Source organism: Oncorhynchus masou, chromosome 12, assembly GCF_036934945.1.
Source record: "Oncorhynchus masou masou isolate Uvic2021 chromosome 12, UVic_Omas_1.1, whole genome shotgun sequence".
NCBI lineage: Eukaryota > Metazoa > Chordata > Actinopteri > Salmoniformes > Salmonidae > Oncorhynchus > Oncorhynchus masou.
The window spans coordinates 32480763-32503984 of record NC_088223.1 but is presented as its reverse complement, the minus strand read 5'-3'; the positions used below and the strand labels follow the sequence as shown (position 1 = coordinate 32503984).

General features: G+C 41.7%; 1 protein-coding gene across 1 annotated transcript; it reads left to right on the top strand.

Moving 5' to 3' along the window:
* Positions 1 to 9774: 9774 nt before the first annotated feature.
* Positions 9775 to 22816, top strand: LOC135549867 (hepatoma-derived growth factor-like). Its single transcript, XM_064980226.1, has 6 exons — positions 9775 to 10254; positions 13428 to 13504; positions 13851 to 13995; positions 14289 to 14447; positions 19389 to 19562; positions 19944 to 22816. The coding sequence occupies exons 1-6, from the start codon at positions 10168 to 10170 to the stop codon at positions 19962 to 19964; spliced, it is 663 nt and encodes a 220-aa protein (XP_064836298.1). The 5' UTR covers positions 9775 to 10167; the 3' UTR covers positions 19965 to 22816.
* Positions 22817 to 23222: the final 406 nt, after the last annotated feature.

The window sequence follows — 23222 nt, the reverse complement described above, 5'->3', positions numbered from 1 at the left end:
TAGTGATATATTTACAACATTTCCCATCAATTCCCATTATTAAAGTGTCAGTGTGTAGGCACCAGCCACTCAATGTTAGTGGTGGCTGTTTAACAGTCTGATGGCCTTGAGATAGAAGCTGTTTTTCAGTCTCTCGGTCCCAGCTTTGATGCACCTGTACTGACCTCGCCTTCTGGATGATAGCGGGGTGAACAGGCAGTAGCTCGGGTGGTAGATGTCCTTGATGATCTTTATGGCCTTCCTGTAGCATCGGGTGGTGTAGGTGTCCTGGAGGGCAGGTAGTTTGCCCCCGATGATGCGTTGTGCAGACCTCACTACCCTCTGGAGAGCCTTACGGTTGAGGGCGGAGCAGTTGCCGTACCAGGCGGTGATACAGCCCGCCAGGATGCTCTCGATTGTGCCTCTGTAGAAGTTTGTGAGTGCTTTTGGTGACAAGACAAATTTCTTCAGCCTCCTAAGGTTGAAGAGGCGCTGCTGCGCCTTCTTCACGATGCTGTCTGTGTGAGTGGACCAATTCAGTTTGTCTGTGATGTGTATGCCGAGGAACTTAAAACTTGCTACTCTCTCCACTACTGTTCCATCGATGTGGATAGGGGGGTGTTCCCTCTGCTGTTTCCTGAAGTCCACAATCATCTCCTTAGTTTTGTTGACGTTGAGTGTGAGGTTATTTCCCTGACACCACACTCCGAGGGCCCTCACCTCCTCCCTGTAGGCCGTCTCGTCGTTGTTGGTAATCAAGCCTACCACTGTTGTGTCGTCCGCAAACTTGATGATTGAGTTGGAGGCGTGCGTGGCCACGCAGTCGTGGGTGAACAGGGAGTACAGGAGAGGGATCAGAACGCACCCTTGTGGGGCCCCAGTGTTGAGGATCAGCGGGGAGGAGATGTTGTTACCTACCCTCACCACCTGGGGGCGGCCCGTCAGGAAGTCCAGTACCCAGTTGCACAGGGCGGGGTCGAGAACCAGGGTCTCGAGCTTGATGACGAGCTTGGAGGGTACTATGGTGTTGAATGCCGAGCTGTAGTCGATGAACAGCATTCTCACATAGGTATTCCTCTTGTCCAGATGGGTTAGGGCAGTGTGCAGTGTGGTTGAGATTGCATCGTCTGTGGACCTATTTGAGCGGTAAGCAAATTGGAGTGGGTCTAGGGAGTCAGGTAGGTTGGAGGTGATATGGTCCTTGACTAGTCTCTCAAAGCACTTCATGATGACGGAAGTGAGTGCTACGGGGCGGTAGTCGTTTAGCTCAGTTACCTTAGCTTTCTTGGGAACAGGAACGATGGTGGCCCTCTTGAAGCATGTGGGAACAGCAGACTGGTATAGGGATTGATTGAATATGTCCGTAAACACACCAGCCAGCTGGTCTGCGCATGCTCTGAGGGCGCGGCTGGGGATGCCGTCTGGGCCTGCAGCCTTGCGAGGGTTAACACGTTTAAATGTTTTACTCACCTCGGCTGCAGTGAAGGAGAGACCGCATTTTTCCGTTGCAGGCAGTGTCAGTGGCACTGTATTGTCCTCAAAGCGGGCAAAAAAGTTATTTAGTCTGCCTGGGAGCAAGACATCCAGGTCCGTGACTGGGCTGGATTTCTTCCTGTAGTCCGTGATTGACTGTAGACCCTGCCACATGCCTCTTGTGTCTGAGCCGTTGAATTGGGATTCTACTTTGTCTCTGTACTGACGCTTAGCTTGTTTGATAGCCTTACGGAGGGAATAGCTGCATTGTTTGTATTCAGTCATGTTACCAGACACCTTGCCCTGATTGAAAGCAGTGGTTCGCGCTTTCAGTTTCACACGAATGCTGCCATCAATCCAAGGTTTCTGGTTAGGGAATGTTTTAATCGTTGCTATGGGAACAACATCTTCAACGCACGTTCTAATGAACTCGCACACCGAATCAGCGTATTCGTCAATGTTGTTATTTGACGCAATACGAAACATGTCCCAGTCCACGTGATGGAAAGTGTCTTGGAGTGTGGAGTCAGCTTGGTCGGACCAGCGTTGGACAGACCTCAGCGTGGGAGCTTCTTTTTTTAGCTTTTGTCTGTAGGCAGGTATCAGCAAAATGGAGTCGTGGTCAGCTTTTCCGAAAGGGGGGCGGGGCAGGGCCTTATATGCGTCGCGGAAGTTAGAGTAACAGTGATCCAAGGTTTTTCCGCCCCTGGTTGCGCAATCGATATGCTGATAAAATTTAGGGAGTCTTGTTTTCAGATTAGCCTTGTTAAAATCCCCAACAACGATGAATGCAGCCTCCGGATAAATGGTTTCCAGTTTGCAAAGAGTTAAATAAAGTTCGTTCAGAGCCACGTTCAGTCACCCACGTGGGTATAACCAATGAGGAGATGGCACGTGGGTACCTGCTTCTATAAACGAATGAGGACATGGGAGAGGCATGGCTTGCAGCGCGATCTGCATCACAAATAGAACTAACTTCTATTTTAGCCTTTGGCAATGCAGACGCTCATTGGCGCGTGCGAGCAGTGTGGGTGCAATAATTGAATAATATAGATTTCTACATTTATTTTGTGATGCGAGCGGTGTCGTCAGCCTGTTAGCCATCGTATATTGGCCATATATCACAAACCCCAGAGGTGCCTTATTGCTATTATAAACTGGTTACCAACATAATTAGAGCAGTAAAAATAAATGCTTTGTCATATGCGTTATATACAGTCTGAAATACCACAGCTGTCAGCCAATCAGCATTCAGGTCTCGAACAACCCAGTTTATGATCCTATTTAATTACGTTGGTAACCATTTTGCTGCCATGCTCCCTTCTTCTTCTTCTTCTTCTTCTTCTTCTATGGTATTATAACGGGCTGCAAACAAACGTTAAAGGTGCATGCTGCCATATACTGACAGCTTAATTAAATAGTACCGGCATGCTGGCCTTCTAAGCAGAGTTGCAAAGAAAAAGACAAATCTCAGACTGGCCAATAAAAAGAGTCTGAGATTTGGCTTTTTCTTTACAACTCTGCCTAGAAGGCCAACATCCCGGAGTTGCCTCTTCACTGTTGACGTTGAGACTGGTGTTTTGCGGGTACTATTTAATGAAGCTGCCAGTTGAGGACTTGTGAGGCGTCTGTTTCTCAAACTAGACACTCTAATGTACTTGTCTTCTTGTTCAATTGTGCACCGAGGCCTCCCACTCCTCTTTCTATTTTGTTTAGACCCAGTTTGCTCTGTTCTGTGAAGTGAGTAGTACACAGTGTTGTATGAGATCTTTAGTTGGCAATTTCTCGCAAGGAATAGCCTTCATTTCTCAGAACAAGAATAGACTGACGAGTTTCAGAAGAAACTTCTTTGTTTCTGTCCATTTTGAGCCTGTAATCGAACCCACAAATGCTGATGCTCCAGATACTCAACTAGTCTAAATAAGGACAAGTTTATTTCTTCTTTAATCAAAACAACAGTTTTCAGCTGTGCTAACATAATTACAAAAAGGTTTTCTTTTGATCAATTAGCCTTTTAAAATGATAAACTTGTATTAGCTAACAGAACGGGCCAGTGGAAAACAGGAGTGATGGTTGCTGATAATGGGCCTCTGTACGCCCATGCAGATATTTCCATTAAAATCAGCCGTTTCCAGCTACAATAGTCATTTACAACATTAACAAGGTCTACACTGTATTTCTGATCAATTTGATGTTATTTTAATGGACAAAAAATGTGCCTTTCTTTCAAAAACAAGAACATTTCTAACTGACCCCAAACTTTTGAACGGGAGTGTATATTTTAAACCAAATACTTTTAGACTTTTACTCAAGTAGTATTTCACTGGGTGACTTTTACTTTAACTTGAGTCGTTTTCTATTAAGGTATCTTTACCTTTACTTAAGTATGGGAATTGAGTACTTTTCCCACCACTGCTGGAGATCCAAAAACCTTTTAGCCTCATTCACAATTACATCCAGTTTCTTTGATTTCTTGTTTGTTTGGCATGTATAATTTGTCACATGTGCAATAAACGCAACAAAATCCACCTTCTTTACTATCAGAATTTCAGGATCCTTCAACTAATAAACATATTTTCCAGGCTTCAAGATGTCTATTGACATTTCTTCCTAATTTCCACTCGCTCCTTCTGCAATTTCCAATGGCTCTGCATAGGAGACCGGCAGGACAGATTGCTACTTCAACCTCCTTCACTCTTACACAATTGCAACACTGTGTATCCACTGAGTGTAGCTCAGCTTTTAAAACCATAGTGCCCTCCAAGCTCATCACTAAGATAAGGACCCTGGGACTAAACACCTCCCTTTGAAACATGATCCTGGTATTCCTGATGGGCCACCCCCAGGTGGTGATGTTAGGCAAGTACGCATCTGCCACGCTGACCCTCAACACGGGGCCCCTCAAGCGTGCATGCTTAGTCCCCTCCTGTACTACCTGTTCACCTATGACTGTGTGGCTACGCATGACTCCATCGCCATCATTAAGTTTGCCAACAACATGATGGTGGTAGGTCTGATCACTGACGATGATGAGTCAATCTTTAGGGAGGAGTCATATACCTGGCAGTGTGGTGCTTGGACAACAACCTCTTCCTCAACGTCAGCAAGACAAAGGAGCCGATCGTGGACTATTGGAAATTACCGCTTGGTATAGCAACTTCTTGGCATCCAACCACATAGCGCTACAGAGGGTAGTGAGTACGGCCCAGTACATCACTGAGGCTGAGCTCCCTGCCATCCAGGACCTGTATATCAGGAGGTGTCAGAGGAATGATAAAAAAATGGTCAGACTCCACCCACCAACGTCATAGACTGTTCTTTCTGCTACCGCACGGCAATCGGTACCAATGCATCAAATCTGGAACCAACAGGACCCTGAACAGCTTCTACCCCCAAGCCATAAGACTGCTAAATAGTTAGTCTGGGTAGCTATTTTGTTAACTATTTAACTATCTGCATTGACCCTATTTGACTCCTCACATACGCTGCTGCTAATGTTTACTATCCGTCACTTACTCCTAGTCATATGTACATACATTACATTACCAAAAGTATGTGGACACCTGCTTGTCGACCATCTCATCCCAAAATCAGGGGCATTAATATGGAGTTGGTCCTCCCTTTGCTGCTATAACAGCCACTCTTCTGGGAAGGCTTTCCACTAGATGTTGGAACACTGTTGCGGGGACTTGCTTCCATTCAGTCACAAGAACATTATTGAGGTCGGGCACTGATATTGGGCGATAAAGCCTGGCTCGTAGTCGGTGTTCCAATTCATCCCAAAGGTGTTCGGTGGGGTTGAAGTAAGGGTTCTGTGCAGGCCAGTAAAGTTCTTCCACACCGATCAACAACAAACCATTTCTGAATGGACCTCACTTTGTTCACAAGAGCATTGTCATACTGAAACAGGAAAGGGCCTTCCCAAAACTGTTGACACAAAGTTGAAAGCACACAATCGTCTATAATGTATGTAGCGTTAAGATTTCCCTTCACTGGAACGAAGGGGCCTAGCCCAACCCATGAAAAACAGCCTCAGACCATTATTCCTCCTCCACCAAACTTTACAGTTGGCACTATGCATTCGGCAGGTAGCGTTCTCCTGGCATCCGCCAAACCCAGATTCCTCTGTCGGACTGTCAGATGGTGATACGTGATTCATCACTCCAGAAAACACGTTTCCACTGCTCCAGAGTCCAATGGCAGCGAGCTTTACACAACTCCAGACGACGCTTGGCATTGTGCATGGTGATCTTAGGCTTGTGCGTGGCTGCTCGGCCTTGGAAACCCATTTCATGAAGTTACCAAATAACAGATATTGTGCTGACGTTGGTTCCATATGCAGTTTGGAACTCGGTAGTGATTGTTGCAACCAAGGACAGATGATTTTTACGCGCTACATCTTCAGCACTTGGAGGTCCCATTCTGTGAGCTTGTGTGGCCTACCACTTTGCGGAATGAGCCGTTGTTGCGTCTAGATGTTTCCACTTCACAATAACGGCACTTAGAGTTGACTGGGGCAGGCATACATTTGACGAACTGACTTGTTGGAAAGGTGGCATCCTATGATGGTGCCACATTGAAAGTCACTGAGCTTTTCAGTAAGGCCATTCTACTGTCAATGTTTGTCTATGGAGATTGCATGGCTTTGTGCTCGATTTTATACACCTGTCAGCAACGGGTGTGGCTGAAATAGCCGAATCCACTCATTTGAAGGGGTGTCCACATACTTTTGTATATATGGAGTATCTACCTCAATTACCTCGTACCCTTGCACATCAACTCGCTACTGGCACCCCGTGTATATAGCCATGTTTGTGTATTCATTATTTATTTTATTATGTGTTTTACTTTTCTATCATTTTTCTATTTTCTTTCTCTCTGTATTGTTGGGAAGGGCCGTAAATTAGTGTTTCACTGTTAGTCTACACATGTTGTTTACAAAGCACGTGACAAATCAAATTTGATTTGACTGAGTTTTCAGTAACATATTTATTCCTTCTACACACATTTGACAAATGCAACAATTATGACATTGCAACGGCTTGTTCACAAACCTCTCACTGCGTATCTCATATACCCCAGCTATACATGTGTTGGGAGAAACTCTTCATTGAATATCAATAACATATAGACTTCCCTTCTTCTGTCCATTCACCATACGGTTCCTACGTTCCTCCACTACTCCTGGTATGTGGTGTTTAGGACATGGAGCCTCAATTTCCACCGAGATGCCAGAGATGACACCTTTTACCGGTTCCTTTTGTTCTTCCGATACACAATAAATCAACCACATACCACTCCTGGTAACTCTGGTTAACTCCACCTTTTCCAATGCATCCTCCACCATTTGCGCGAAATCAATTGGGTCTCCCAAAATACATCTCCCATTTGCTCCATTTTCCAATGTCACAGTCTTCCACTCACATCCATCAACTTTACTGAACACACCATCAGACTCTGCAAACCCACCTTTTCTGTGCACCTTGACTTTGACATGGAAAATGTTATTCCCCCCATAGATCAATATCCTATGGTACAATATCCTATCAAATATTCATAAAAGTCATATCAAAAAAAAAAAAGGTTCATTTAAATAATTGTCGGTATTGTCAAAGGATACAAAACAATTAGATTGGACTCTGACATGTAGATAGATTTCAGCCCTATGCTGAACACGCACCTGATGGGCCTAACCATAAAAATGTTTTTTAAGATTCCAACACTAACCCTAAAAACAAATCTCCCTATTGAATGAGAACAGTAGGTACCTAATGTGTATTAGGTCCAGTAGGTCCAGCAGGTACAAATCTACCATTGTTATGGTGATCTGACAAAAAATAAGCTATTGGTACATGGTATCTTTCAAGTACATGGATATCCTTTAAACCTTTCAGGGAAATTAACCCTTTAAATATACAAAGACTGAGACCAAGCCCAAGAGACTGATACAGAGGACACTGCAGGACCCTGCAGGAGTTGCTGCTTCACATCCCAGCTGTTGAGCTTCAACTCCACTAGACACAGCATGCTGTGTCAGTTGTGGAGTGTCACAGGATGGAGGCGGTGAGATCTGGTGTTGTAGAGACTGTGGCACTGGCGTCCTTAGGTTTCGCAATGGTAGAAACATTGTTCTTCATTTGGAATTGTGGGAGGTATGTACTCTATCCAATGAGCTTTCAATTGACCTTAGAGCACCTGTTCATCAGCAGCTGATCATTCTAGCTTTTCTGCACTATTCTGCATAATCTGATGAACTGTAGTAGTGATATTCTGCATAGAATATATAATAGTACTGATAATTTACAAATCTAATGTTGCTATCATGTTGATCCAAAGTGAGTGTATTTTAGCAACTTTTACTGTCTTTACTCAGCACACCGTGTTTGGGTTGAAATACTGATCCATGAATACCCAACAACAACATTTTTGGATCTCATTTCCTGTACTTTTTTTGGAGGAGAAATTCGATCTTACAGGAACTTCACAAATGAGTCATACAAGGACTTCCGACTAGCAGCTTAGGTAATAATGGGGTCTATGATGGGGTCTTAACTATGACCAGTAGGCTACGTAATATATCACATATTATAGTGGTCAGAATTATGACCAGCTGGTCATATGGTGGTCAGGAAAATACGTTATTTTCTGGTTGGTTTAAAAAACATAATTTTTCAACCAGTTTGTCACCAAAATAAGATGTCATAAAATGACGTCATACTGACATCCTTTCAACCAAGTTTTTCCCACTGGGCATGTACTCAATACTAGTAGTTGGATTCCACCAGCCTCCTCAGATGTCAGAAGAACCTCTCTATGTCCTCGGGTATACAGCAAAAAACAACCATATGGATTTGACAGGTGGGAGTAATTTATTTTAGGCAAATGGGACTCAAATTGTAGCTGCAGATGCCTTGTTTGGAATACCCAGGACGCTATCCTTAGGCATAAGTGTGGATGGACCCAAACCTGCTGACAGGTTTTTCTGCAACCTTTGTCTGTGCTGCTCAGAACCTGTCAAATGAGATACTTGAGATGCTATACAATGAAGTGTCAAAAGTGTATAGGCGAGACTAAGGCACTATGGTTAGTCTGGCATCACATCCAACGGGTTTGGTTTAGTTGGACATATTTTGGTTGGTCTTGGATTTTTACTAATATCTAACAGGAAGACTGGACTCTTTCAGCCGACTGATGGTCACACTGCTTTTGTGTTCTGGTGAATGTAAAGAGTGATGAGTCTCACTGCTCCAAGGTATTCCAAATAGAGTCTATCTTTATTCGATGCATAATGTCTTAAAAGAGGCATAGTTACAAAGATTCTGTTAAGTTCCAAGATGTACTACCCCAGTTGCAATGGGGAGGACTGCTTGTCAAGTGCTCTCATATGAGTGTTCTGATGTAATGGTGTTTGTCCGTGTTTGTGGTGTGTCTTCCCTAAGGGCATAAAAATATGTTGTTACAAGATCAAATTACTTCCATCCTTGATGGAATTTCAGCAATTCGCCTGGACAGTGCTCACTAATGAACCCTGTGAAAGTACTGCTAAAACTACATTTACTTGATATATCCATTAATGTCAATCATTTTTTTACACAGATTTGTACAGGTTCTTTGGAGTTCTCAATATTCCCACACTTTGTCTTAAATTGAAAATACCAGGAGCAACCCTGGGATATAAAATTGGGGTGGCAGGTAACCTAGTGGTTAGAGTGTTGGGCCAGTAACCAAAAGGTTGCTGGGTCAAATCCCTGAGCTGACAAGGTCAACATCTGTTGTTCTGCCCCTGAACAACAGTTCCCAGGTAGGCCGTCATTGTAAATAAGAATTTGTTCTTAACTGACTTGCCTAGTTAAATAAAGGTTACATATAAAATAAAAGTTCAGTTGGACATTTCAGAGTTAATTGTCAGTTTGAAACGTGTGTACTACCCAACCCTTTTCACACTACTAGCCAGCAGAGCTGCACCAAGCTGAATTGTGGGGTTACACATTCATTCACCATATGGTTTCTGGAACCATGCTTCAAAGGACGGTGTGAAAGAAAATAAAGCCAAATACATTACCCCTTTTGGATTGACACAATAGTGGAGAAAATTGAATTGGATCTCCCTAGATAGGCTACTCAGATACATCAATGATATTGTATCAGTGGAATATTATAGACAATTTGAATCTGAGGTAAAGCAAATCAAATACAAAATAAGGATTTTGTTGGTGTTTTGGTAGGTTTATTTTGCTTAAAATCCTTGGAGGTTATGTAATCTTGCAGAATTCCAATATCTTTGCTACCTCGGTTTCAAGCCTAGCCCATACTAGTCAATTTCAGATAACAAGTCTGCTCGGAAGAGGGAAGCGGTTCCAATTTCAAACAAAAACAAGTCTCTATATACAGAGGATTTCAACGGCAGGAATAACGGGATTTTTTATAAAACATACGAAAATTATAATTGATAGGTGCAGTTTGTAACCACACACTGCAAAGCACTAGACCGCGCAAAGTTACCAATTCGATTGCGTCCACTTTCCAATTTTCTACGCGTGGCTGAATTTTGACGCGAAAACCTAAAGCAACCGAAAGTTGGAGCTCCTAACCTAACAAGTGCAACCCTCTCGGTTGCTATATTTCGTTGTTCTTGCAACAGTAAACCGACATTGTCCATTTTTATATATATATATATATAAAAAAATAATAATCTTATTCATCCACTGAGAAGCCATGCCGAGGTCGAATAGGCAAAAAGAATATAAGCCTGGAGATCTCGTGTTTGCGAAAATGAAGGGTTATCCACATTGGCCCGCGAGGGTAAGCAACTTCAGACTTTTACTTCTTAACCAAACGTTAATAGTAGGCCTACGTCTTCTTGTTTCTATCCCACATGTGTATGGGCCTATCTGCTAGATCAGATCATTGAGGCCTACCCCTGGTCTTTGCAAAGTTTATTTGCGTATGACTACGCGCTGTAAAATAGGCTAGTGACATGTTTTTTGTTGTACATTTGGTGTTTCATTTTGGGAAATCTAAATTGTAGCAGTAAACATACTTTTACATTGACCTAGCAAATGCCGTCCTGAGTACTATTCATTTCGCAGAGATGCTGTTTAATTTAATCATTGATACGAGGCCTAGTATAGGCTGTCCGGTAGATCCTGGCTTCAAGTAAACAAACATATCATATATTCAACTTGTAAAAAATAGGCTGGAGTACATTTAATGTCAGTTACCCCTCGACTTCTAAGATAGACTATTCCAAGTCCAACCAGTAGTATTTCAAATGTGATTGTGATACAAAGTTGCTACTGGTCGAGTCGCGAAATGGATACTTTGAAACATTGTAACGGAGTTTGCTAGTGTGGGAATTCCGAATGGATAATACACATTACCAAAAGTATTCCCAATGCCCTTCGAACATTGTTAAATCGTGGGCATTAATATGAAGTTGGTCCCGCCCTTTGCTGCTGTAGCAGCCTACACTCTTCTGGGTAGGCTTTCCACTAGATGTTGGAACATTGCTGTGGGGACTTGCTTCCATTCAGCCACAAGAGCATTAGTGAGGTCGGGCACTGATGTTTGGTGATTAAACCTGGCTCGCAGTCAGCGTTCAAATGAATCCCAAAGGTGTTTGATGGGGGTTAGGTCAGGGCTCTGCAGGCCAGCCAAGTTCTTCCACACCGATCATCGACAAACCATTTCTGCATGGACCTCTATTTGTGCACAGGGTGATTGTCATGCTGAAACAGGAAAGGGTCTTCCCCAAACTGTTCTGTTCTTGTCTATTCATGTTCTGTGTTTTCATGCTTTCGTAAAAGCTAATGGGGATCCTAATAAAATACAGAATGCCAAACTGTTGCCACGAAGTTGGAAGCACAGAATCGTCTAGAATATCATTGTATGCTTTAGCATTAAGATTTCCCTTCACTGGAACTAAAGGGCCTAGTCGAATCATGAAAAACAGCCCCAGACCATTAGTCCTCGCCCACCAAATTTTTACAGTTGGTATTATGCATTGGGGAAGGTAGCGTTCTCCTGGCAACAGCCAAACCCAGATTTGTCTGTCGGACTGCCAGATGGTGAAGGGTGATTCATCACTCCAGAAAAAGTGTTTCCAGAGTCCAATGGCGGTGAGCTTTACACCAATCCAGCAAACGCTGGAAACCCAGTTTCATGAAGCTCCTGACGAACAGTTCTTGTGCTGACGATGCTTCCAGAGGCTGTTTGGAACTCCGTAGTGAGTGTTGCAACCGAGGACAGACAAGTTATACGTGCTACACGCTTCTGCACTCGCCGGTCCCATTCTGTCAGCTTGTGTGGCCTACCACTTCGTGGCTGAGCCATTGTTGCTCCTAGACCCTTCCACTAAACAAGAATACCACTTACAGTTGACAGTTGAATTTGACAAACTGACTTGTTGGAAAAGTGGCATCCTATGACGGTGAAAGTCACTGAGCTCTTCAGTAAGCCCAATGTTCTTCTATGGAGATTGCATGACTGTGTAATCAATTTTATACACCTGTCGTGAACGGGTGTGGCTGAATACACTAATTTGAAGTGGTATCCACATACTTTTGTGTGTATATATAGGGATTTTGGTGGCAGCGGTGGCATTTGATTGTCTGGCAGCAATGCATGAGCCTATTGTAATGTAAATGGTGTTTTAGCTCAGACTCCATTGCAAATTAGTGGAAAGTAGGTAAGGTATTTTCATAAAAAAATGCCATTTGTTTATTTTTATTCAACGTTTTTTCTTTATTTTGACTTTTTCTACATTGTAGAATAACATATGGAATCATGTAGTGACCAAAGTGTTAAACAAATCAAAATATATTTTAGATTCTTCAAAGTAGCCACTCGTTGCCTTGCTGACAGTTTTGCACACTCTTGCACTGAGATGCATTGCCTTAGACGCTGCGCCACTGTACTTTTCACTCCATACATTTTCCCTGACACCCAAAAGTACTCGTTGCATGCTTAGCAGTACAGGAAAATGGTCCAATTCACACACTATCAAGAGAACATCCATGGTCGTCCCTAATGCCTCTGATCTGCTTAGTTTGTAAATTATGTTGGAGTGTTTCGCTGGCTATTTGTGAAAATAAATAAAAAATAGTGTGATCTGGTTTGCTTAGGACATATTTGTCCCTACATGTTTGACAATGGCGTCATCTCTTTTCCTCCTTAGATTACAACAGGGCTATTGTATCATGTGCTCATAAGAAATGTTTCTTGAGTGTGCCTGTGGATACATCGCATGTAATTGTAATGAAATTAGAGATAAAAGTAGTACTAATTTAGGCCTACTTCTGAAATGTTAATTCTTAGAATTTGGAATTCTATTTCTGTGTGTCTGTGTTCAACTACACCAAAGAATGTGTCAAATGAGCCCTCAGAAAAGTATACACTCACTACACACACAAGCGGTGGGTTATCAATACATTTGTGCATGATCCCATTCACATTCATAATACATTCACAGGACACAAAACAATTCTTTACTATTCCCTAAACTATGCCATACATATACACACAGGGCTATCTGTTTTGTTGTTCAGCTCAAATTGGGTGAAGGGGGTCGGTGAAGAGACTCATTGATTTGCCACTGTGTCCAGTACCCAATATTTGCCTTGGGGCGAGAGACACCATTTTGACAGAACTCTGAATGTCAGTCATTTACGCTATGTGTGTATTTGAATGAGAAAATGAAAGTGTGTGTGTGTGTCAGTCATTGAAACCTGGCCTCTCAAGTGAGTGTATGAAGTACATTTTTAATGACCTAATTCTTAAAGCAGCTCTGGCCTTTTTAGTTTACGCTGGTCTGCCTTTTTCTTTGTTTCAGTAGCCAAACAAAATATTTTATATGAACTTGTATTGTTTGCGGTAGCTCCTGAAATTCATAAATCACCATCTTTGCACTTTTGCCCCTAGTTATTTAATTTGAAGCACTCCCTAACAATTACACTCATTGTTTCCTTCTTCCGCAGATTAACGAGTTACCCGAAGGAGTGGTCAAGTCCCCCTCCAACAAGTACCAAGTGTTCTTCTTTGGGACACATGAGACGTAAGTAAATAATTTGATGCAATGAATCCTATCACATAGTCTTGCCTAATTCCAAATGAATCCCTAGCCCCTACCTTCTATACAATAGTCGCGATATGAGAGGCTTTAATAGGCTAGTCTGTATTTTCTCCGTATTACTTATACCTATCGGAGAACAAGTTGGAGCTACAACCACATCGTTCCTTACACCTATCAAATTCTCTCCAGATCTCCATGAGTGCACTGGGTGGTTCATTTGGAATGACACATTAGTCGTTTACCTGGTAGTTCCATAGAACAGTATTTTGAAGCTCTGTAGGTGGTTGCATGCTTCAACCTTTGAACTTTATAACCTTCACCCTCTCAGGGCATTCCTGGGTCCCAAGGACCTGTTCCCTTATGAGGAGGGCAAGGAGAAGTTTGGCAAGCCCACCAAGAGGAAAGGCTTCAGCGAGGGTCTCTGGGAAATTGAGAACAACCCTACAGTGATACACGAACCTGCGGGCTATGAGGTGTGTGCTTAGAGACGGAAATGGACGTGTCTGTTTGTGTGCCTGCTGACATGCTTGAGCCTTTGTTCCTGTGTGACACATGATGGTATATGATTTTATCAGATATTAAGACGCACACCACCCAATGTTTTTCTTTGCTATTCTGGGAACACAAAAACCCTACTACTTCATCATCAATGATGAAAAGTACTCCCAAATGCACATTTACCTATACTCAACCTCAGCAAATACAGGTGTGCATTGGGAGTAGTTCACCACGTTTCCCATCCTTAATTCTGTTCTTTCTGCCCCAGCCAGCAAAGAAGGAGACTCCAGCAGAGGGGGCGGTGGAGGAAGGAGGGGCACAAAAGGGGGATGCAGAAGGAAGCAGTGACGAGGACGAAGGGACCCTCGTCATCGATGAGAAGAATGACAAGGGAGTGGCCAAGAGGAAAGCTGGGGGTTCCAGCGAGGTAAGTGTCAAACATTCACATGTCTAGTCAGTCTTAACAAGTAGAACCATACCCCATATCGCTACTGTATTTGTTTATATTTTGCCAATTTCAATTGATTGGGCATTCAAACGGCTGAGCGTTTACTAATAAGTCAATTGGCTATATAGCCACTATTGTAGGTAGTAATTTATGACAATGTTCCCTCTAAACTGCGCTGCTCCTTCAGGTCTGCAGTGGAGAAGAAATGCCATCCTGCGCAGAGATCCTGTTGCATGAAATGTAACTTTACTGACCTTTAGTTGCCCCGTTAGTTTACATTCTTTCCTGAAACACATCAACGTTTCCTTCTACAGTAGTGTGGGAATTATGATCAAATGAACACATCATTCTTTTTCAATGCATCAAACCCAACTTGGCAAGATTGTCAGTGATTTTTGTCGTAGGCAGAGCGCATCAGAATTACATTCTATTGAAAATTGGACGGCACAAGCAGTTTCAAAATCAAATTGTATTTGTCACATACGCCGAATACAACAGGTGTAGACCTTACCGTAAAATGCTTACTTACGAGTCCTTCACCAACAGTGCAGTTCAAGAAATATAATAAAGAAAACATTTACCTTTATAAGCTAAAGTCATTTAAAAAATAAAAAGTAACACAATAAAATAACATAAGCTATATACATCTGGTACCGGTACTGAGTCCATGTGCAAGGGTACAGGTTAGTCGGTGTAATTTGTACATGTAAGTAGGGGTAAAGTGACTGCATAGATAATAAACCATGAGTAGCATCTGTGTAAAAACAAAGGGGCAAGGGGTGTCGATGTAAACAGTCCAGGTGGCCATTTTGATTAATTGTTCAGCAGTCTTATGGCTTGGGGGTAGAAGCTGTTAAGTTGCCTTTTGGACCTAGACTTGGTGCTCCGGTACCGCTTGCCGTGCGGTAGCGGAGAGAACAGTCTATGACTTGGATGACTGGAGTTTTGACCATTTTTTTGGGCTTTCCTCTGATACTTCCTTGTGTATAGGTCCTGGATGGCAGGAAGTTTGGCCCCAGTGATGTACTGGGCCGTACACACTACCCTCTGTAGCGTCTTATGGTCAGATGCCGAGCAGTTGCCATACCAGGCAGTGATGCAACCGGTCAGCATGCTCTCAAGGGTGCAGCTGTAGAAATGTTTGAGGATCTCTGGGCCCATGACAAATCTTTTCAGTCTCCTGAAGGGGAAAAGGTGTTTGCGTGCCCTCTTTACGACTGTTTTGGTTTGTTTGGACCATAATAGTTTGTTGGTGATATGGACGCCAAGGAACTTGAAACTCTTGACCCTCTCCACTACAGTCCTGTCGACGTGAATGGGGGCGTGTTCGGCCCTCCTTTTCCTGTAGTCCACGATCAGCTCCTGTGTCTTGATTACGTTGAGGCAGAGGTTGTTCTCCTGGCACCACACTGCCGGTCTCTGACCTCCTCCTTATAGGCTGACTCATCATTGTTAGTGGTCAGGCAGGCCTACCACTGTTGTCGTCAGCAAACTTAATGTTGGTGTTGGAGTCGTGCTTGGCACAGCAGTCGTGGGTGAATAGAGAGTACAGGAGGGGACTAAGCATGCACCACTGATGGGCCCCCGTGTTGAGGATCAGCGTGGCAGATGTGTTGTTGCATACACTTACCACTTGGGGCCAGCCCATCAGGAATCACCCACTGTTGGAATAGAAGCGCTTTTGAGATCAAAGAGCAGTGCCGTGTGTGAAAATGTTTTCATATTCTTTAATTGTTAGCAAGTTATTAGGCAGGTTATAGCTAATACAAACGCTGTTCATTTGTTAACCTTTATTTAACTAGGCAAGTCAGTACAAATTCTTATTTACAATGACGGCCAACCCCAGACGACGCTAGGCCAATTGTGCGCTGCCCTATGGTACTCCCAATCACAGCCGGATGTGATACAGCCTGGAATTGAACCAGGGACTGTAGTGACGCCTCTTGCACTGAGACACAGTGCCTTAGACTGCCGCAACGCATTTCTTGCCATCTTTCAAAAGCACGTCAGGTTAAGACCTTTGTTTTTGTCTCAAATGGGCAGTAGTGTATTTTGAGACGGGCTTGAATATTCAAAGACAATATTTTTTACAATTCTCTGTATGGTACCAATAATGATACTTTTATTTTGTAAAGTAGTTTCTTCCTTCATTCGTCACAATACAACACAATTTCCAGTCACATATTTTGCCCATGGTGTTCACTGTTTACAGACAAGTTTTTCTCTTTTCTGATAAGTGACTTGAGCTTTCAGACAAATAAAAAACCTAAGGTTAATGTTAAGCCCTGCATAACGTTTTTAAAAAGTCTCATGGAATACAGGCCTCAATCAATAGCTAATTTCATCTGAAAATGTTATGCAATGCATTTGATCCATTGTTTTTGTTGATGGGCAACTGTGAATGTCCTAATTGGCTCCAAATAGCTTCAGTTGTCTACTTGGACATTATCTAAATCTGTAACTGAAAGTGGGCACAGCCTCAGTGTTCACAGTAAAAGCGTGCTGTAAGTTGCACAGAATGCTCACAGTGTTCAAGATTCTGCTCATAAGACCTGAAATTTGCTCAGTGCCCAAAAAATGTTTGGAAACATTGATGGCCGGTATCGCAGAAGAACTGCCTCACAGGCAATGTTACGTTACCATTTTCTGCTTTAAATGGAGTTACATGTTCCACAGGAATATTCTGCAGGAATATTTTGCAGCACTTTATAATAACGATAAGTAAATAGTTTATTCACAATTAATTAATATTTACTCCCACATGTGTAAATGAAGGAATGAAAATCCACTAGAGGAAAACAAGCCGATCCGGCCAGGTGTTATGTGTAGGTTACATCTCCCTGATTTATGATTAGTTTGGGTCTGCAAGGGTGACATTAGCAAAACATTTGCATTACAACACTTCTTCATTTACAAACAATATGCTTTACATTTCCTTCAACATCCTGTGTTGTGTGCTTATTCTTTTACCATTGATATGTTCTAGGCTATTTTAAGACCTTAAGTAGAATCGGATAAGGCTGGAATGTCTACCAATGAAGTTATTTTTGTGATAAATTACACTGTTCACTCAAAGCATTTATAAAGTATAAATTATTAGTAAATGGTTTATGAACCTACTATTAAAATATATCTTATAAATGATATGGATCATTATTACTTTTTAAAGTTGTTTATACATGTGTGAATAACTAGCTTGCTAAAATTTACAAATGTGAGAGTAATGATGAATAAGCTATTAACTAATCCCTCGTGAAATGTATTTCAAGGTGTTCTAACAAAGTACTACTGACTATTCAATAGACGAGTGGCAGGTGTGGGTCACTTTGCTTGTCATAATGAAACTATCATTGCATGGCATTTTAAAGTTTTTTTTTTTAAACAAATAATTAATCATTTACAGTGAGTGGCAAGACAAAGTATGTGAACCCTTTGGAATTACCTGGATTTCTGCATAAATTGGTCATGAAGTTTGATCTGATCTTCACAACAATAGACAAACATAGTGTGCTTAAACTAATAACACACAAATTATTGTATTCTTCTTGTCTACATTGAATACATAATTTAAACATACTTTTCCCAACCTACAAAATGAATGTGAACCTCTTGGCTAATGACTTCTCCAAATGGTAATTGGAGTCAGTTAACCTGGAGTCCAATCATTGAGGTGAGATTGGAGATGTTGGTTAGAGCTGCCTTGCCATTTAAAAAACACTAAACAAAAATGTGATTTTGCTATTCACAAGAAGCATTGCCTGATGTGAACTATGCCTCGAACAAAAGAGATCTCAGAAGACCTAAGATGAGAAATTGTTGACTTGCATAAAGCTGGAAAGGGTTACAAAAGTATATCTAAAAATGTTGATGTTCATCAGACCATGGTAAGACAAATTGTCTATAAATGGAGAAAGTTCAGCACTGTTGCTACTCTACCTAGGAGTGTCCGCCCTGCAAAGATTACTGCAAGAGCACAGCGCAGAAGCATAAAACACTAAACAAGAATGGTGTTCATGGGAGGACACCACGGAAGAAGCCACTTCTGTCCAAAACATTGCTGCACGTCTGAAGTTTGCAAAAGTGCACCAGGATGTTCCACAGCGCCACTGGCAAAATATTCTGTCGACAGATGAAACTACAGAATTGTTTGGAGGGAGCACACAACACTGTGGGGAGAAAAAAGGCACTGCACACCAACATCAAAACCTCCTTCCAACTGTAAAGTATGGTGGAGGGAGCATCATGGTTTGGAGCTGCTTTGCTGCCTCAGGGCCTGGACAGCTTGCTATCTTCAACGGAAAAATTTATTCTCAATTTATCAAGATATTTTGCAGGAGAATGTAAGGCTATCTGTCCGCCAATTGAAGTTCAACAGAAGTTGGGTGATGCAACAGGACAACGACCCAAAACACAGAAGTCAATCAACAACAGAATGGCTTCAACAGAAGAAAATACACCTTCTGGAGTGGCCCAGTCAGAGTCCTGACTGAGATGCTGTGGCATGACCTCGAGAGCAGTTCACACCAGATATCCCAAGAATATTGCTGAACTGAAACAGTTTTGTAAAAGAGGTATGGTCCAAAATTCCACTACAGAAAAGGTTTGGTTGAGGTTATTGCTGCCAAAGAAGGATCAACTAGTTATTAAATCCAAGGTTTCACTTAATTTTCCACCTTGCACTGTGAATGTTTACATGGGGGGTTCAACAAAGACTTGAAAACATATATATCATTGTTTGTGTGCTGTTAGTTTAAGCAGACTGTTTGTCTATTGTTGTGACCTAGATGAAGATCCGATCAAATTTTATGACCATTTTATGCAGAAATCCAGATATTTCCAAAGGGTTTACATGCTTTTTCTTGCCACCTGGGGAAACATGTCACTTAAATAAGGGTGATGCGTCTTTCTCTCTCCCTGAAGAGCTCTCCTAAACGACCTAAGGACACAGAGGGCAAAGGTGACTCGAAGGTGGATAGTAAGAAGTCTGACACTGAGCTGAAGCTTAATGACAAGGCAGGGCATAAGCCCACTGAGCTGTCTTCTGCGCCGGTTGAATCAAAACCACCGACAGAGGGCCAACTAACATCAGAGAAGGTGAGGGAAGCTGTCTTTTGACCGTTGAGTTAGATATGAAACTACCTTTTTCACTATGTTTTACATCGATCTCCTGTTCAGAGGAGATCTATTAATTTGGTCTTACATCAGGGCCTGGTCCAGGGTGAGTTTCCCAAAAGCCTTCTAGCTAATGTGGCCTGTTATTTCTGTTGACAATCTTCTGTGTTTGAACTAACGAAATTGAACAAATGAAGCACTTTGCTGTTCTACGCGGAATTGTTCATCAATAGATACTGTATATACTACTGCACTGGCAACGAGGCTTTCGAGGAACTCGCACCTGGTTCATATCCAACATTATAAATAAAAAAAATGAAATTACTGATGCGATGTAACATTTTCTCCATGCTTTCTTCTCAGCCTGTGATGGACAGTGCTTAACATCAAGCCTCCGAGGATGACCAAGAACCCTTGGTTCTTTTCTGTGGAATTTGGGGCGTCAACACACAGTAATTAGCTAATCTTTGAATGCTAGTGTTCTGCTGTTTAAGTAACTGGAAAGTGTTAAGACCTATATAGAAATTGTACTTGCTATATATCGATAGATATATATTGAAAGGCAAAAAAACCTTACTTGCCAGTTGGGGATATTGTATATCCCAGGATTGAAATTGTCAAGTCAAACCAATAGTGATGAGAAATTCAAGGCTCAAGAGGAAATGTGTTTCGGATGTATAATTCTTTTATTTTTTTTGTCCAATTATGATGTCTGGCTGCTAGGTGTCAAATGCATTACAGTTTAGAGAGTACACATACGGTTTCTTTAACTAGAATCTAAACATAAGCAAATTAATACAAAAACAAAACAAATTTGGGGAAATCTAGTAAACATTACATTCATAATTAATTTCCATTTAACATAAAAATCCTGTTTTTGAATAGGTTTTTAGTTATGAGGGTTGTTGGTGTTAGACTTGATAGCTTTTTGCTATGTCGTTGTGCTTTATAAAAAGATGTGTTCTTGGCTTTAAGGTGTATACATAATAGTAATTGTACTTGCTTTTCTTTCCCGTTCCTCTGCCTGACTTTGAAACAGGCGATGTATTTTCTTACTCATGGTGTGTTGCACTTTTAAGATATTTAACTTTGCCTAGATCATTAGTAAGTTTTTCTAGCGACAACTATCGTTTTAACGCTATATAACATTTTGCATGTTACCTGTACATGGTAGGTGACCAAATAATGCACCTTCAATGACACCGAATTCCCTATTTTGATTGAATGTCACATTTATTTACAGAAGCACAAGGAAACGAAAACCACTTTGCAAACCCCTGTCTTAACCCTTTACACTCAAACCCATATATGGGTTGAAAATGGCAGATTTGGGCACTGATAAGTTTAAATTGGAACGCAGTGGCTCTACAGTAACATGCTATAAATGACGTCAGAGCTCTGGCTCTGCGTGTCACAGCGCTGTATGGGTTTTGACTGACAGCCTTACTTGTCGTGTGCGGTGCTCAAGTTCAGAAATTGCCCCCATCTCTCCCTTACTGGTTGTATTTTCAGATTTTGGGATCAACAAATGCGAAGAAATGTACACTAAATGTAAAATGCACATAAAATCAGCAGTGTAATGTTTGGATGTCAGGCGAACTGTTGTCCTCAGCGTTGGTCTAGAAAGGATTCCATAATCTCCAAACTGTTCCCTTTCAATTGCTACCATGCTTATGCATATGCATTATCATATGTCTTCTATCAGAACCATTACAATTTATCACTGTCCATATAGATCAATTCCAACGTGTAAATAGTGAAGGGAAATCTATATTTCAAAAACTACCCCAAAATGAGATGTGCATTGTTAAAAGCAAGAAAAACATTCCTGAATGTTTCTGTGACAATGTTGGTATTAACCAGTGACATGTTTGATGAAGCGCAATACTTTCAGGTCTGGAAGATGACTAGGAAGGGGACTATGTTCTATGGAAGGGGCATTCATTCCTACCCTGGAGGTCTGGAGTACTGCTGGTTTTCAGTTCTATTAATTGCACCTAATTAATTTCACCTACCTGATATCCCAGGTTAAACCTGAATTAGAAAGGGAATAATGAAAAGTGGAAAAAAGCAGTGGAAGGTTCAGATTTTAATGAGTTCTTGAAAAAATATTTTACATTTCTTTATAGAAACTGCACTGTTCATTGGTCCAGACATTTTACAATCTCATGTCATCCATCTCTTATGGTGCTTTAATGGTGACAATGTTGTGAAAAGGACATCAGCCTTGTGGCCAACAAGATGGTGTTCAGGTTATTTTGATATTGGGGCACCTGTGACACTTCAACACTGTGCAGAATAGCTCTGTCTTTGGGTACATGATTGTCACAATTCTGATTTGAAGTTGCTCTGCTTTTTCCCTTATACTATTCACTGTGGGGCATACTTAGAGTATGTGTAACTGTGTGTAGCTTAATATTTTGGTGTGAGTGACTTGCCCTTCAAACCTTTTGAACTGAAACAGAGTGAGACTTGTCCTATGATTTTGGCTGCTAAACCAAATGTTTTATTGTTTTGTGTTGTCGTAAGAATATAACCCTTGTGTTGATATTTGAAATGCAATATGTGAACTTCTTTTTTTTTCTTTTTTCGGGGAGCCCTTTTTTGTCACATTTATTGGTCCCTCCCTTATGTATGCTTTGTGATTTGTGGGGGGGTGCGTGTCTTCAGTTTTATGATTGGATGATTTTTGGATATGTCATTAATTCGTTGTTGCAATTTTGTGGCCCTTGTTTGGTGAAATCCATATATGCATTCAATCATCAGGTCTTTTTAGAATTCCATAAGTCATTAATTAACTTAACCACGACACACAGGGGCGTTTCAGGGACAGGCCTTAGAACTGCTCTAAGTCTGTACTGAATATGGCCCAGACCTTTACACCAGGCTTCCCTTTCAACTGCTCGACCGTCACTCATTCATAGTCAACTTTGTACGCTGACTGACCTGCTCCATGATTCTGGACCTTTCATTATTTTTCCCTTTTACATTTCAACTTTCAAAACCTGATGCTGTCAAAAGGATTCTATTTTTGGTGGGTCATAGCCAGATCCTCAACAATTCACAGTGGACTTAAAATCCCCCCAAAAAATGTAAGGGGAGTAAAATTCCAGTTACTTTCTTTGGATCTTTTTCACTGATTGTCAATCCGCCACGCTTCTTGTTTAGTTCTACCATTGTAGCTAGCCGCCAGTCCATTTTATTTCAAACCAATAAACATGTTGATTACAAAATGAGTCCACCTGCCTGTCATGTTTAACTTTCTATGTGCCTGTGATTATGTGGACTTATGTCACCCCACCAGGAGTGCCTTTCCTTATAGAATGTGCACCTTCCCCTCTTATCGTTCCACCTGGACATTAACGTTCATCCCACAGCTGCCATCTTTTACTGAAGAGTCCACTCTCCGACAGTGTCATTGTTGACTTGTGGAAAATATGTTTGTAGATTCCTGTCAAAGCATTTTCTTATTTATCCTGGGAATGGGAAAATCATAAGTGATTTCAATGGGTTAATAAATTAACTCTTCAGTGTATTTATGACAGCCATTTTATTTCACAATGATGTATGGTTAACTGTTGTGTCCTGTTCTGGCCACAAGATGTTAGCCATAATACATTGTAATTCCTTCCTGATATGACT